Below are 18323 nucleotides of genomic sequence, written 5' to 3' on the forward strand. Positions count from 1 at the left end.
GGTTGGGTATTTCCTAGTAAAGTGAAGCATCTGCATACCTCTAGGTACTGTCCTTCCCTTCTAGATGTATACCTGGACTAATCACATCATAGCCCATCATTTTTAGCAGCAAATATCCAAACATGATCAATAGGTAAATTCTTTAGTCAACGTAGTATATTGATACAAGGGAATATCATATGGCAGTAAAAATAAACTATAGTAATAAAGTGTTCATTTTAGTGCCCCTGTTGGTGGCAAGGCTCATACGGGGGGAATTGAGTTGAAATTTATTTCAAATCTGAAACAACAGATGAATCTATTAAAATATTGCTTACACAATCTCTTAGTATTCTCAGGAGACTTTTCCCCTGTAATTTTATCTAGATCTTTATAGCAATATAATAGGATTCACCATGAGTTCATCCATATGAAGTAGACAGTATAAGAGTATAAAGAAATTGCTAATGGATAGAAGGAAATTCATTGTCCAAGCAAAAATTAGGTATGTTTGGGTTCATTGGGACAATATGAATAAGACAGTGGTTTCATCTCAGCTGAAAGTTGTCCTTACCTCTGAGTATTAAACATAGATAAGCTCTTTTGATGGTAGCTTTAGACTGAGACAGCATCTTTCTAGTGTTTGCTACTTCGTGACCACTGGTGTTGCCTGAGAGTACAAATGGGGAGGGTTATATCTGCTCTTTGACGTCTACCACTCTGGAATTAAATACAAGTATGCCCACCTAGCATGAGAAAGCGAGAGATAGAGCACTAGTTTCTTAGTGAGCACTGACTGAGTGCCTGCAATGTACTTTATACGCAGGGTTCTTTTCAGTTTTTATTGCAGTCATATGAAAGAAACATTACAGGTATCAATTTACAGATGAAGAAATTGAGGCTCAGCATTGTCCAGTATTCATCATTTTTATACAACTACCCAGCTCCTGTGAAGGAAAGTACAAATTTGAGTACAGATCAGAGAGACTCCAAAACCTGTGTCTGGAGCTATAGCTCTTGACATTACATTTAGGCAGCTGTCCATCCACTTGAGTCTCATCTGTGCCTCTCGATTCAAAAGGCTGTGGTTTAACCTTATTAAAATGTTATTCTATGTGGAATGGTGGTTACACTTCAACTTGGAATAGATGAGGAAGGTAGAGTGGAAAAATAAGTATATGAGCGCTTAACACACACACCTCCTTCTTTTAAACACTATGTTGGGAAAATACACCTTATCTCATTGTTACACCTTCAAGAGTAGTAATATCAGCCCCATTTTTTTAGATGAGAACTCTGGAGCTCAGAGATATTGAGCCACTTTCCAAAATCCACCCCAGAAATATCCAAGATTCTCTCTGAATTCTGATGGCAAACCCATGTTTCCAACCCTATGGGAATGCTTTCTTTCCCAGAAAATATGGTCTTAAAAACACAGCTTTTGTGGAATTTACCAAAAGATGGAGCCTTGGATTAGATTCCACTTCTTACTCTGCTGGTTTCCGAACTGGGTGCTTAGGAAGCAAGAGGCTTTCCACTGGGAAAGCAATTTCTCAGGACTGCAGCTTTGAGCAGGAGCTCCAACTCATTCTTGAGAGAGTGCTCCCACAGTGCTAAAAATGAGAGTAGGTGATGATGATGGCTCTCAGGGTATCTTCAATAAAATCAAGTCCAGGTCCTTCAAACATGGCTGTGGAAAGTGACTCACTCTATAGGAAGATGTCATGGAACTTCTCCAACTGAGTCCTGCTCCATAAACTTCAGCCCCACAACCACAAAATTTCAAAAGAGTATTCATTGGGCTGTTGTAACAGGCTGACCTTGGGCGTACCACCCACTCCTTTTCTGTGAATTCTTTCCCAGCTCCTGCCTTGGCTCTTCTGAAATAGTTGAGACCAGGCCAGGGCTCTGAAGAAAGATTTTTACTAACCAGAAAAAAAAATAATAACTAAATGGAATTTGATGAGGATCTAAACAGGCTTAGGCGGGATAGTATCTCTTCTTTGACCAAAGTTCCCTCTAATGGGGATTTCCCTGAGTAGCACCTACCCTCTGCTAGAATCCCCCAGTACCAATACCCTTGGGCACATAACCAAACCTCAAAGACATATTCACTAGAAATCAGGAATGATGTCTGTCTACTCAGTGTCTGATTCAGTTAGTGGCACTAATAAGTGTCTTTTTTGGAATAACTTTTTGTTACAGTCTCAACTGAATGAACAGTGTCCATTGATTATTAACTAAAACATTTACTTGATGTTAAGAGTTCCAAAGAACCATTCCTCTCCAAGATCTAAGAATCATCTGTCACATGGCCAATTCTATTTTCCTCTGAGTAGCTACCTCTCCCTCCAGACAACTCACAATAAAATCATCCATCTGTCTCAGGTGTTACCCAGTCACATGGTCTTTCTTGACAGTCTCATTTAAGGAGAATCCACTGACAATCAGCAGTTGGGGATGTATGCCTCTGACATCACTCATTTAATAGAGTTCACCATATACACTGGATGTGGGGTACTCAAAGTCTTAGTTCTTTAGCCTCAGTTCTAAAGAATGAGCAATACAGGGTTAAGAAAGTCTTGCTCATTCTGACCAGCTCTGAACTAGAGATAATCTCACCTCATTAAAAACCCCATCAACTTTATCTCTAAAGTTATTCCAAGAAAACTGCTTGAGGATTTCCTAATTAACACGTGGCAGCAGGTGCTATGAACAAAGCAGGCACAATTATAATAACCTGAAGTCAATAATTCATAAATGATAATGTATTATTAATCAATTATTAGGGCCTGAACAACATTTAATGAGATTAAGCTGATTGCCAGGCTGAACTGTTGGATACGTATTGATTTAATCAGAGTGCTTAATTAAACTTTGTAAGCTGCCCACCGAATCATTACATCACAGCTTCCTTCAAAGGAGGATAGTTTCTATTCTGCTATTCTCTTCCTTGTGAATTAGGAATTATTATTGATTGAAAAGAAATTAAGATAAGGGTCCCTGCTTTTCATGACAACTTTGGAAACTGTCATGCCATCTGATGACATTTCTTCTCAATCATAAAGAAAAAAGTGTTTACATATGTGTGCATAGAGTGCAAAGTGGTTTATAGGAATTCTTTTTTTCCCAAAAAGTTCAGAATCTTAAAAAACAAAGGTAAAATTTTTATATCATTAAACGAACTGTAGAGTCACTTGTAATCCTTTAAAAACAGAGAAACTGAACCTCAAAGAGATGAAAAAAACCCTTCAAAATGCTAAGATAAACCACCATTCAAAGTAAGGTATCCCCCACCCTTTTCCCAGTCTTAACTGTCCCCAAAATCTCAAATTAAGCATTAGTCACTGAAGACAAGAGAAGTATACCCATCTTATTTTGTGAGCTTCCAACAGCATCTTCCAGAAGTGAAAGCTGTTTCCCCAGCAGCTGCAAGTGTTCAGAATCACTCATCATTTACAACAATGCATAAATCCATGTCTTTAGACATGCAGGTCCTCCTTTCACTTGTCACATTGCTAATGATGGGAGTTATTTATATTGAACACTGAACAAAATGTTTTTTTGCTCAATGTTCCAGCCCAATGATCCTGCCTGAGGGGAGACAGTGACAGCTCTGTTGGAGTATCCTGGGGTCCAGCAAGCCCTGCTGGTCTTTCTAATTAGGGCTTTACCCTGTCAGTTTCATGAATAGCCACTTCTAAATGGGACGTGCATCACTACACGTTGAGGATGGCCTTGCCCTGTAAAATTCTGGGGTGCCAAAAATCCACAGCTGCCACCTGGAAGTGATGCTCAATGAGTCACAGAAAGTCAGCTGCAGGGAAGGTACACACAAGACACTGGGGTAGCAATGTCTCCCTCAGCTGTGGCATGTGAGCCCGTGATGTGATCATCTGGTGACTTGGAAAGGGAACACATGTGCATTCCAGCTTGAGGGGAGAAGTTGATCGCTCAATCATCACCAAGGTGGATATGAACACACATTTTAATTATTACATTTTGGACAGTTAATTTGCCTAATGATTCAGCTTGTAACCTGTGTTCCTGAATTTCTCTTGCAACTGAAATCAGTGGTGTGAGTTCCCAGCTACAGCTTCAAGAGGCTCCTGTTTTCAAAACTTTACTTGGCCAAAAAGCTTCCTTTCTATGACTTCCTTTGAAAGAAAGGCAATGGAAAACCATCCCCCCAAAAATGGAGATCGCCATATCATCCAGATCCATTTTTCTCTACTCAGTCCAACCCCTACTTTCAAGAAGAGAAAAGTGAGAGTATACACAGGCTTGTCATTCTATAAGTCAGACTTACAATGGACTGTAGGCGTTTTGTGCTGAGCTGGGGGGACAGTCCATGAGCTGCGTGACTTTCCTCCACCACACCCATTCACCACGAAGTTCTTTCTCACTTGAGCCCCAGAGCTATGTAGTCAGCTGGTCACAGACCAAATTTCTGAAACCATGAGCCAAAATAAGCTTTTCCTTCTCTATGTTGTTCTTGTCAGTTCTTTTAGTCAAAGTGACACAAAGCTAACTAAAACCATTGTAATCTTAATTCAGAAATTCCAAAATATTCCTTCATTGAAATTCTTACTATGAAGGGAGAAAATAATTCCAAAAATCATAAGACAAAGAGTATTCTTTTTAGCAGGAATAAGGCTATTGCAAAATATAGAATAGCAGATACACTATTTCAAATTAAAAGCAAGCTTTCAAATTCATATTATTCATTGTAGTAAATTTAAAAACTAGACTTTCATCTTCTTTTGTAATGGCAAGAAGTAGCATATAAAGTGGAAAGATCAAGGGGTAAGAACTTCCATTTCATAAATAATAATGGTCTAAATAACCTAAACAATTCTTCAAATGAAACAAATGCTGAAAGTATTTTCCCAAAGATCATTTTAATGCATTGCTGAATTGGTCCAAATAAATAAATAAATCTGTAGGTGTCCAAAACAAAGTAAAAACAAAACAACCTTGGAAGATGAGCATTAAAGTCTGTTATTCCCCTGAGGATTTCAAGAAAACCTTGAAGAACTTGAGCTTTTGCTTAGAAGGCTACAAGGGAAACAGAGCACCAGGAGGAAATCAGGGGGCTTGCCCATGGCAGGACGTCTAGTAGGAAATCCCTGCACAAAGATGAGACCCAAGGGTTCTTCTGTCTCAATTCACAGAAGAGGGGTTCAAAAGAACTTTTTAATCTCAAAGTTTCTATAGAAATTTATAATGATAAGTAAGTTCTCACACAGATTTGAATTCAAGTTTCATATGTGTTCCCAAAAAATCCAAGGTAGGACTATGGTCATCCCACTATGATAGCACTCTCAAGTGACTAGCAGAAGCAATACAGATAATTTGCCAGGCCACACTCTGCTCCCAGACCCTGAACCCAAGTCAGCTCCCGCAATCCCATGCTGTAGTAGACTCAGGGTGCTATAGTCACAGGCAATAGGTGTACCCCTGTGGACACAGCCTCCAGTCAAGATCTCTGAAATTCAATGGACAGGTTTACCTCAGGAGGCCCTATACCTGGTCAGTCCCTGTGTGCTCAGGATCCATAGACCCCGGCTCCAGACCCACATGCTTACTGACCTAGGCACCAGCACCTGACCAAGGATTACAGCAGGAAGCCTGTCCATGAATGACAACAGACAGCCCACCAAAAATCTCTGGATCAATGCAGTCAGAGTCAGTCTTTCAAAAAGATGAAATAGACAGATCTTTAGCTAAACTAAATAGGAAAAAAGAAGACCAAAATATAATTACAAATGGAATGAGGCATTATAACTAATACACTATGAACAATTAATTATGTCACCTAATTGACTAACCTAGAGCAAACAGATAAATTCATAGCAACATGCAACCTAACAAAATTGCATCGTAAAATAGAAAATCTGAAAAGACCAATATGTAAGGAGAAAAAAATCAGTAATCGAAAATTTCCCAACAAAGAAAAGCTCACAACCCAAAATATTAAGAATTAACTCTAATCCCTCTCAAACTCCCCAAAACAACTGAAAAGGAGGGAACAGTCCCAAACTTGTTTTATAAAGGCAACATTACCTGATACTAAAGCCACACAAGAACACTACAAGGAGAGAAAATTTCAAGCCAATGCCCCTAATTAACAGATGCAAAAGTTCTCAAAAAAAAAAAAAAATACTAGCAAACTGAATTCAATAGCTCATAAAAAGGATCATGCAAGATGATCATATGGGATTTATATGCTATAATAAATGTAAGACACAACATTAACAATAAACATAGCACACCACATCAGTAAATGTGATATGTGACATTAACAGAATGAGGGATAAAAATCATATGATAATTACAATAGATACATAAAAACTATTGACCGAAGTCAACATCCTTTCATGATTAAAAAATAAAAGTATAGAAAAAGTGTGCCTCAACATAAAAAAGGCCATATACAACTAGCACTCTGCTAACATTTTACTCAACCTGAAAAGCTAAACAATCTTAGAGTAATTGCATAAAAAAATAAAAGTTATGAAAACTGAAAAAGAGGAAGTAAAATTATCTCTATTTTCAGATTATATGTTTTTATAAATAGAAAACCCTAAAGACTCCACACAAAAAATATTAGGACTAATAAATTCAGTAAAGTTTCAGAATACAAAATTAACTGACAACATGAGTAACATTTCTATATATTAACAAAAAAATACTCAAAAAGGAAATCAAGAAAACAATCCTATTTATGATAATACCAAAAAATATAAATAAAATATGTAGGAATAAACTTAACCAAGGAGGTGAAAGATCTGTATGTTGAAAACTCTAAAACATGAATGAAAGAAATTGAAGAAAAATAAATGAAAAAGTATGCACATTCTTTAAGAGAATTAATATTGTTAAAAATCTCCATACTATCTAAAGCAATCTACAGATTCAATACAAGTCCTATAAAAATTCTGACACTTTAAACAGAAAAAATGGCTTTAAAATTCATATGCAACCACAAAAGATCTGGAATAATCAAAGAAATCTTGAGACACAAAGCTGGAGGCATTACACCACCTGATTTCAAAAACTACAGTAACCAAATAAAATGGTACTTACTTTCTTACTCCAAATACAATCAAAATGTGGGTTATGGCTGCAACTTGTGAATTAGGGGGAGAAAAAAAATTGACTTAAATTCATACATGGGAAAATAACAGAGCAATGAAAAAAGTATGACATGAATGTCAACTCAAATATGTCAACATGGTTCAGTACTAAACTGTTTCTCAAGATAGATATGTTACATAGGATATTTCTATTCACATAAACTCCAAACAGGAAACTCAACAGTAGATTGGCAGAGATATGTAAATATATGATTTAAATATATAAGGAAAAGTTAAAGACCATTTGCCACAGAATTCAGGATGGAAGTTACTCTGAGGCAGTAACCATGGATACCATTGGGGGAAATGCTGTTTTTACACTAAAGTGTGCAGGCACAATGTTGTGTTTCTTAAGATGGGTAGTGTGCGTATGGATGTTCATTTTATTTCTGAGTCTACACCTATGTGCTAAGTATTACATTAAAAATAAAATTCTTTATTTGGTTAGAGAGGACATGAATTCTGGTTCCTGGCTTTACATTTAATAGCTATGTAACCATGCACAAGTCACTTTTATTCAGAGACCCAGGAGAAGTAGTTTAGGTGGTTGTGTTCAAGAAACAGAAAGGTGAGTGTGGCTGACTGGTATGGACAAAGGAGGCAGATAGAGGTGAGTAGAGGCAGTATAATTTAGACTTGACTAAAATTATAAGGTTATTGATGTTAGCATGAATACATGGGTACTTAAAACTTTAGAGAAGTTTAGAATATATGTATTGTAATATAAACAACCAATCTTACTTAAGGGGAATTGTATCTTGAAGGTAAAGGATTTTCTTTCATTATTGCATAGCCAAAAGAGGAGGTAGAGAAGAGAGGTTAGGGTTGTGGGGTTTGGGATTTGGGCATCTTTGGTACAAATCCAAGCTCCAGCTCTTATTTAGTATGAGAATCTAAACATGGATATAATAAGTATTCTTCTTCCCACCCTTACTTCAAAAGGCTGTTGTATAAAACCATCAGTCATGCATAAACTCTTTGTAAACAGTTCATTACCTTAAAATATATAAATCGTTACATCTCACAAACAAATTTATAGAATAGAATGTTTTGGGATTGATTCTGATGAAATATATTGCACATTTCTGGTACAATAACCCCATAGCAAAAACTCGGGTTCCCTTACTAATTGAGCAAATTATTCAGGTAAAGCAAAATTTGTTTTATTTCTGAAATAGATTATATTTTATATGAATTGGCTTTATAATTATGTTTACACTGGGTTATCATGATATTTTCAGGTCTCTGAAAAAGAACATTTCCAACAGTCAACCCATTATCCCTCCACAACTACCTTACTCCCTTTCTCATGTGTCCTTTGTTGGTATTAAAGTATCTACCCATCGCCCAAAGTAAAAATACCTCACCTCCTTGCCCATCATCCATACTCTTAATCAGTCACCAAAACCACTTGATTCTTAGATATGTCTCCTAAATTTAGACTTTTTGCCCCCATTTTCCTAGACATATCTTCTTTAGGAATCTCATCATCCATAGATGACCAAACTAATATTGGTCCTCTCTAATATGTCAAATATTCACTATTGCCAGGCACTGTTCTAAGTCCTTTACAATCTACAGATTAAAGAAGGCATTATTATTATCCATAGTTTACAGATAGGGACACCAAAGCACAGAGTGTTCAAGCATCTTTTCCAAGGTCATAATGCTAATAAATGGCAGAGCAAAGATTTAAGACCCTGTGAGCTTGAATGCTTAAGGGCTCTATGACACTACTAATCTACTTAGTCTACCTTGTCTCAACCTTACTACTACAAAACCTTTCTTCAAAACAAATATGATCTTATAATTCTTCTATTTCTAGTAAAGTCCCCCTAACACATCATTGCCTTCAAAAGAAACTTTGTAACACAAAGTTTTCAACTTCTTAACATGAAAAAGATGGTAGTTGACCACGTAGCCCAACTGAAAAGACACTTCCCCCAACTTCTCTGAATGTAGAAGACTAATCTCAGGATGGAGATCATATGGTCCCATGTATAATATGGGCATAATTATTATGTTCTTCCTTAATACACAAGGCAATTTATGAGGACCAAATGATATTGTGTCAAATTGTATAAGATCAAAATACTTATAGAATAGGGTATAAGCAGTTATTAAACTTTTAGGTTTTATGATCTTTTCAATCCCCTCCACACAGCCTTGGGAGGAGGAAGTATTTGGGGCCTTTTATTGGAGTGACCAGGCCAAAATGGGAAGCAGAAAGGAGATATTCAACCAGTCTAAATATCACATGAATTTTCAGGATTTCTTATTAAAAAAGAGTGAGATTACTGTGAGTCACTATTTACATGCATGCTGACAGATGAGTATGAGAATGATAGGGAAAACCAAATTTAATATGATTTAGATGTGTTTTACATGTCCTTTTCATTATTCTCAGGAAAGATTCATACTTTTCTTCAAATAGGTTTTGGATTCCCAACTGAGACTTCTTTGAAAGCAAAGTTCTGTTGATGTAAGTCCACCATGTGCATGGGGCTTACATGGGCTACTCTTGTGGATATAAATTCCCCCTTGATTTTACCATGTGGATAAATCCTCTCTACTCTGTGCCTCCAATGCACTTTATTAAGCCTGTTTAAGTACAACTTGTTGTATCATAGTGTCCTGTTCATATGACTTTCACACACACACACACACACACACACACACACACACACATACCCATACACACATACACTCCCTGACACGTGTGACAAAGATTAAATAATATTTATCTCTGTATTCTTATTATCTACCATAATTTCTTGCCCTGGTTGCCTGAAGAAATGAAAATTCCAAGTGGAGAAAAGAGTACAGAGAAGTTTCTCTAATTCTAATACATTTTATTAAACATTTCCAAGGAGAAAAGACATTCTTTTGGTTCTTTTTAGATAAAGACATTGTATTTTTACAATTAATTTTTTAGCTCAAATATTTTTCAGAAGCAGCACTTAATAAAAAAAAAAAAAAGAAAAAGAAAAAAAAAAGACTTAACCAGAAGACCAGAGGCCTGAGATCTAGATCTACCACTATGAACAACCAGCTGGCCTAGCTAGGCAGGTGAGTCCCCATCTCTGAGCCCCATCCCCTACTGGTATCTGAGACATCAGAACTTGATAGACTTTATGGATTTTTAAGCTCTAAAATTTAGTGATCCCATAGTATTACTTGACCCCACATGCCTGTGGGAGGCTAAAGAAGAAAAAAAAAAAAAAAAAAAAAAGCAAGAATCTCCAAAAGTGAGAGGTTTTCACTTCACTTGAGTTTCTGTTTTGCTTGGACCATTGTTGTCACTTCTAACTCTCCCCATTGCAAAACTCTTTCTTATACCTGATCAGGTGTCTCAAAAAGAGACAAAGGCCAGAGAGGATGGAAAATGATTTGCGAAGAAGCCAAAAGGGGAATTCTGTAACTGTGTATTTTTCCACTCCATTCTAATTTAAAACCACTTACAAGTGACAACTCCCAGCCTGAGGCAGGTGCCTGTGGTAGCTCATTACACCCTCGGGACCTCATGTAAATCTTTTTTCTGAGAACAGCTATTGTCTTCCAAGGAAAAGCTTTTAGCATAATGGCAGGCTGAATAGAACACTGCTTTTGTAAGAATATTTTTAAGAAAAAGAAAAAAAAGAAAGGTATTCTTTAGCAACTGCAAATGCAACCTCAACTTCCCCCCATTTCAGGTCCCCTGGAAAGAACAGTGTGTGAGCCATGGGAGACTGTGGTAGTGGAGTGAAATTATCTCACCTCCAGAGACATATAAAGGTTATGCTCTGCTCTTCTGGGTTATAATAAATGCAGGGTGGAGGTGTCACAGATTGCAAAAATAGCAGATCCACCCCCCCATCCACCTTTGTTATTTCTTGGCTTCTCACCAGTCCATGAGCCTCCTATTCACTATTCACTTAGAGAATGAGAATTTCCAAGAAGAGAATGATACTTTCCCTCAGAAAAGTCCCACAAATTAGTTCCTCCTCTCACATCACTCCTAAGGATATTCAAGACATTGTTGTGATGGAGGCTGAACATATAGACATTCAATTTAGGAAAAAAAAAAAAAAAAAAAACTCCCAGAAAAAATGAAGAATCCATCACAGAGATGCAGGTCTTCAAACTAAAATGGGATTCAACTTTTGCTGGGTAGAAACGGTCATTTAGAATATGACTTTATAGGGGAAATGTGGAGAAAATGGAAAAATTAACAAAATGATGGAAGTCTCCAATAGGTAGTATGTTGTGAGTTAAGTGTATTTGTGGGGAAATTTCCAGTGATGGCAGTGCCTAAAAGGCAGGAAAATTGGGACAATGGGATAGAGACCTGGAGTCTCCTTCAATGACTACTTACTGCCCTCATGGTCCAGAGGTGGTTATCTGCCTTCAGAGAGTAACCATCTGCAAAATGGAGATAAAGACAAGAAGTATAGGGAGGTCCAAAGGTCATGAATTCCCACACACAGGCAGCACATTCTGTGTGAGAAGAGGAAGAAGGCAGGAATGGTTTAGGGAATGGCAGAGTCTGGGAAAAACAAAATACTCTCCTTTCCAGGATTGGGTAAATAATGACGCCCCCAAGACTTTCTTTACTCTGAATCACTCTTCAGTTGTTTTTATTTAGCATCTCTCTTGGTTCAATTCAGAAGAGTAGAAACCACACACACACACACACACACACACACACACATACACACACACACAAATACTGAAGAGTAAACTAAAGGTTTCCACTTTCTGGCTGGAAGTTGTATATTCAAAAAGGGTCTGCCAATCAGAGTATCTAATAACATATCATGTGTTAAAGGATTACACTAGATTGTATAATTATACCAGAATACCATCAACCAATGAGGATTACTCTCAGAAAGCACTGGAAACCATGTCCTGGGTTGATCTTGTCAACCAAATCTATCTCCAAACTTGCACCTGGAATGTCTTCTGTTACAACTTGTTGGAGTCATTGTCCCATTCTCTTAGTTTCTCCTCCTCACTTGCTCTCTGATATGCAAATCCCAAACACTTTGGGCTCCTTTGACATACCAAACTTTACAAGTTAGGGAGGACCTAGGCTTCCTGATTCCCTAACACCTTGTCCATCTCTGAGTCTCTAATGCTTGCTGAACTTTATCCCCTTCTAAAGACTCCCTTTCATCATCAATTTCTTCTTAAGCCTATACCTTCCATAACAGCTTCAGTGATACTCTCAGAATTTCTTGTTCACTGTCCCACTGAAAAGGGCAGAAGTGATGGGTCTCTTGCAGACCTGCCAGTATCCTGGCTCTGAGGGCTGAATCTGAAGGTGTAAAGTAGTGAGCCTTCTCTCTTGGGAGCATTGCAAGAAAGCATTGCCCTCAATTCTCCTGGCAGTGATAAAGTACACAGCTGGCAAGTCTGGTAGCTACTGAAATGAAAATAAATTTATCAAGAAAGTAAGGCTAAACATTTCCAAGAAATGTTAAAATTTAAAAAAAAAAAGAAAATGCTTTTGAAAAATAAATCAAACCAAATAAATGCTTCTGGGAAACTCTCTGGAGTCCAGACCCCAGAAAGAACTAAAAATAATCAATAAATTATCCTCAATTATCTCCAGGTCTGGAACTTTAGACCAAACCACCAGGGGAACCAACCTTGAGCAGGAGAGTTCCCCCATGTGTCCCATAACCATGTTCTTATTTCTTGGGTTTCTAAAATAAGACTCAAGTGGTAATCCAACACGGGAAAGAAAATCCTTTGGTGCACAAATCCCTCTTTATGAAGGGTGAGTGGCAGCCACTGAACCAGAGGTTGGACAAATCACAGCCAAATAACCCTATACCCAGCAGAAGCTGACCTGGTCCCTGGGAGGGAGCAAGCAGATAAGACAATTTAGGCTCACCTGGAGGGAGGCTTGAGGCAGAGGAATCTTGAGCTTATCAAATCTTATTTGCTGTGTTCTCTTACTAAATCAATACATCATATTCCATGGTTCAAAGGAAGTTAAGTGGCTTTATATCTGACTTACAGACATGGTGTTTATATAGGGCTGGGTTCTTTTTCAATTTTTTTAGAAACGTAGCAATGGCATGTGTTTACGTACATATTCTTTATTATGCAGCTGGGCTAAGACTGTGTTCCCAGCACTGTGGCCCAGGTCAGCTGTGCAATCTTAGAGGGCTGGGTTCATAGAATCTTTTCTCCCCATTCCTGCCACAATACTGGAAACACCACCATGAAAACACTTCTGTTAGATAAGAAAACAAAATTCACTGTGGGCTGCAAGAGAGTAGGATATTTGTGCTATGCTTAACATGAGCTGCTTTAACAACTACGCTGCCTTCTAATTTGAAGACAGAGCAGGGAAGAGAGGAAGTGCTGGCTCACCAGCTCAGGCCAGAATGTTGAAGCAGAGCATGAGAATGAACTTGGCACTTTTGCTGTGTGCATAAACTCAGGAATCAGAAAAACGAGGTCTAAAATCTGGCACCACCATTGAACATGGTTGTTAGCTTTCCTGAACCCCACCTGTAAATGGGGGTTCCTGAAATTAATCACCATGATAACAGATACCAATGAGTCACATAATCCACACAAAATTTTCATTAAGTGGACAAAAGAGATGGGAACTCTTCTTATATGATTTGGAGAAAGGATGGTAGTATAGATACAATAACTTTTGGTAACTCCAAGAGTAATGGGTAACAGGACTGGATACAAAGTAAACTAAGGACACTGCCTTGAAGATTAGTGCCTGGGAAAGGGAGAGTTCCCCAACCCTCCCCTTTCCAACCAGCAGGTCTTCAGGGAACCTAATTAGCACCATTCACTCCTACCTTTTAGATTGTAAAGGACTTTCCCCAGGATCTAACTACTTTCCTTTGAAGTATAACTGCCCCTGTGAAGGCTTCCAAGGCTACACTTACCAAAGGCCTTGTAAGAGGAGCCAATTTTCCCTATCTCACTCTGCTTCTGTAAACACACTTTCTGCTTGAAAACTTTTTTTCATAACATTTTTATTTGTTCTAATTAGTTGTACATGACAGTAGAATGCATTTATACATTTTGATAGATCATACATAAGTGGAATGTAATTTCTCATTCTTCTGATTGTACATATTGTAGGATCACATTGATCATGCAGTCATATATGTACATGAAGTAATAATGTTTATTTCACTCTACTATCCTTTCCTACCCTCATACCATTTCCCCTCCTTTCACTCCCCTCCACCTAATATAAAGTAACTCTATTTTTCCTTAGTGCCTTCCCCCATTATTGTGAATTAGCATCCTCATATCAGAGAAAACTTTCAGCCTTTGGTTTTGGGGGATTGGCTTATTTTACATAGCATAATACTCTCCAGTTCCATCCATTTGCCTGCAAATGCCATAATTTCATTGTTCTTTAAGGCTGAGTAATATTTCATTCTATATATGTACCACATTTTCTTTATCCATTCATCTGTGAAGGGCATCTAGGTTGGTTCCATAGTTTAGTTATTGTGAGTTGAGCTGCTATAAACATTGATGTGGCACATTGTGTGTCACAGTAGTATGCTGATTTTAAATCCTTTGGGTATAAACTGAGGAGTGGGATAGCTGGGTCAAATGGTGTTTCTATTCCAAGTTTCCTGCTTGAAAATATTTATATACAATAATATATTGTTTTATTTTTGAAACCTTGTACACAACCATGTATTGTTCTAGACTAGAGAATTTATGACACTAGATAGTCTATAAATGTGAAAAACTGGTAAGGGACACTCAGAATCTGGAGTACTGATCTTCTCTGGACCCAACAGCATAAAATAAAGTTTGGTTTCTCCTACTCTTTGAGTGCCATTTGCCTCTTCTTGCCTGATTCCTGCAACACCAGGACCAACAACTATACAATTTACAGGACACACTACATAGTGAAAATGCAGGGTTCCTTGTCAAAACTTAAATTTTTTTCCTGAAACTCTTTCTTCAATTTTTATATTTTTAAAACATTTTAACTGACACATAATTATACATATTTATGGGGTACTATATGAGATTTCAACATATGTATACGATGTGCAAAGATCAAAACAGGGTAATTGGCAATCTATCACCTTAAACATTTATCATTTCTTTGTGTAGGAACATTCAAATTCCTTTCTACTGGCTATTTTTAAATATACAATTAATTATTGTCAACTATAGTTATCTTTCTGTGCTATAGAACATTAGAAGTTATTCCTCTTATCCAATTGCACCCCCATGCCCACTAACCATCCTCCTTCTCTCCCTCCCCATCCTCACCCCTGCTACTCTTCCCAGCCCCTAGTAACCACTAATCTGATTTCTACTTCCATGAGGTCTACTGATTAGCTTCCACATATAAATGAGATTGCACAATATTTATCTTTTTGAGACTGATTTATTCCGCTTAATATAATGTCCTCCTGTTCATCCTTTTTACTGCATATAACTGGTCAAAACTTTTTAAAGAATTTCAAGTTGGTCATGGAACAGCATTTAACAAAGTGGGTGGTTTCTCTAAGCAGAGGGCTTGTGCATAGGGCTCATAGGGCTAGCAAGTCCATGAAGACTCACCAAGGTCAAAGCCCTGGTTTCTTCAGGCTCTTGCTCAGTGATCATTACTTTCAAGAGACAAAAAGGAATGAAACAACATTCATCTGACCATCATAAGCGCTCTTCTCTTCCTGTCCCCGATACATCTAGGAATTAACACTAGCATGTGTTTAAGAGGGAAAAAATTATAATCACACTTGAAAGCGTACATTTATTATAACAGATCATACAGACAGCAAGTAGAAACTAGACTCCTTCGATTCATATAAGGGTGTACTAAGACATCATTTCTCTCTGTCTCTTTTTTTAACTAAACTCTTTCCTAGAGTGCCAAATTTTGTAGGTAACTTCATTGTTTCAAGTCCTCTCCTCATGATCCTTTTGGTTATAACATCAACAAAAGTACCCACAACAGCAAAAACCAAAGTGTAAACAGAGAGGCACCCCCACATCATAATTACACAATGGAGTTCAATTCAACTTCCCTTAGAAACAGAATTTGTAAAACAGAGACTTATATGCAACCACTTTCTTAAATAAATAAATATTCAGTGAAGATATCTCCAGAAGGATTACTATCTCTCACCCTCTAGCACTGCTCATTTGCCAAGTGCAAGACTTTATGACCATTAGAAAAAATGTTCTTAAATGCATAAAACACATAAGAGAAATTTTGAAAAATCCCTTAATATTCATTAAACCATGTTAGGGCCTCATTAATTCAGATGGGATAATCAGTTGTTGATTAGCCATGTTGTTAAGCATCATTGTCAGGTGTGATGGGGTGTGAGAAATTACATTCTGTATCCACCAAAGAGTCACCTGAAGGCCATTAGCACTTCATCAGGTAAGGTGTTATCTTCTGGGGATAAATTAGCTGGGTTTTATTCTCCAGTCTTCTCTTCCACCTCCCAAACTTCTTTGTATTACAAAATATTCCTCATTCTGTTTGTTTTCTCTAGCCTTCCTAAGGTCTGGAGCTACATCAGAAGCTTTTTTCAAAAGTGTGATGATCACAAGTCAACCACATAACCAAAACTCTAATAATGAAAGGGCATTGTGTATCTGTGTGTATCCATGTGTGTCTGTTTATCTGTGTCAGTGTGTGTTCATATATCTATATGTGTGTGTCTGTGTGCCTGTCTGTGAGTGTGTGTGTGTCTGTGTTTGGTTTGGTTTCAGAGTTCTTGGCTAGAGCCTCCCTCACACCCTCAGCCAGTCAGACCCAGGTACGTGGGTTGTCAAGGGGATTCTTCAGCCAGGGCTCAAAGACTCAGCTTCCTTCCTTTCCAAAGCTTGACCAACTGAGAGTAATATAACAGCAATGAGTACTGCGCAAAAAGTCCCTGCATTAGAAACTGGAAAACGTGATTCAGTGTCCTGGTTCTGTTTTCAGAGAGGAAGTGACCATCATTAGTAATCTGCTCTCTGTCCTAGCAAGTCATTTCATCTCCCCAAAAGTTTGCAATTCATTTTAACTCTGTTTAACAAAAGGGTGACATTAATTTTTACTCTTTATGTCATACCACAAAGACTTGAGAGTGTATTTCTATAAAGACAGATAAGTCCCTATCAGTTTAGAGAGCTTCTGATCTAAAAGGGACAGAGTGCTCCCAAATCTGTAGAGGACACTGCTAACCCAATCTTCCAAGAAGAGGGTTCTCAATGTACTCACGGAACTGCTCCAGGTGGTCAGTGCTGCTGGACTCAGGCATGGCCGTGATGGTCACCAGAGGACACGGATTCCCTCCCAGAGTGTGGCAGAGAACCTCCTGCCGGAAGTAGACTTGCCTGGGGTTGATACTTTTTCCCAGGAGGTCAAGGTGAGTCTGAAGCAGAAATAAAATAAGCATGTATATTATTAATATTTTGGTATAACATTAATTGCAACAGATCATGTTTACTAAATCCTTATCGTTTACAAGTATTTTTATTGAACCAATCGATCCAGCAGATAGTGGGCATAAAGTGACTAAAAAGGGGTTATTCCTACTACCTAGGAGAGTCACAGTGAAGTAGAAGAGGAAGCATCCTTCTTGCATGTGTCTGCATCATAGAAGATCTGTTTTCAAGTTACGCTGAAAGTTTCTTGAAACTTTGTTGCCCAGAAAGGACATAAAGCACCCTTCCTATCACTGTGGCATGTGAAGGGTGTGGTGGGTACCAAAGACAGAGTACACCCAGAGCACTAGGAAGTGCGAGATGAGCACTTCGATAGAACACAGTGTAACAGCACCAAGCAATAAAGAGAATTATGACCATATTGAAGGAAAATAGAAAGCAACTAACCCCAGGGAATGACTAAGCCCATAGAACAACCAAAAAGTAATGACTGACTCTTCCCACCACACCTCCCCATTTCAATACTCATTAAAAACACAGAATGATATAAAAATGGACAAGTCAATGAAATTGGGACACATGATTAAGATCTGTAAGACTTCTGAAAATATTCAGTAACCAAAACAGTGGGATTAATTGTACATGGACAGGGCAGGGATTTCCCCCAGCCTTCTGCCATGCCCTGTCTGGTTAGAGCAATTTCAGTAACCAGAGAAGGTGATGACATTCTTCACAGCACAACAACATCAGGACACAGAAATTACCCTCCCAGTCAAAGATCTGAAGTTCTCACCCTATCAAGTGGGTATTACTAGGGCCATGGAG

The 18323-nt window shown here is 37.9% G+C and overlaps 1 protein-coding gene across 1 annotated transcript in view; it reads right to left on the reverse strand.

Moving 5' to 3' along the window:
* Agbl1 (AGBL carboxypeptidase 1) overlaps nt 1-18323 on the reverse strand; it is a 726904-nt gene that overhangs the window by 566766 nt on the left and 141815 nt on the right. Inside the window, exon 16 of the mRNA XM_047540786.1 lies at nt 17332-17485. Coding sequence (XP_047396742.1) covers nt 17332-17485 — 154 coding nt within the window. The remainder of the gene's footprint in view (nt 1-17331; nt 17486-18323) is intronic.

Source organism: Sciurus carolinensis, chromosome 2 (genome assembly GCF_902686445.1).
Source record: "Sciurus carolinensis chromosome 2, mSciCar1.2, whole genome shotgun sequence".
In the NCBI taxonomy this organism is placed as follows: Eukaryota; Metazoa; Chordata; class Mammalia; order Rodentia; family Sciuridae; genus Sciurus; species Sciurus carolinensis.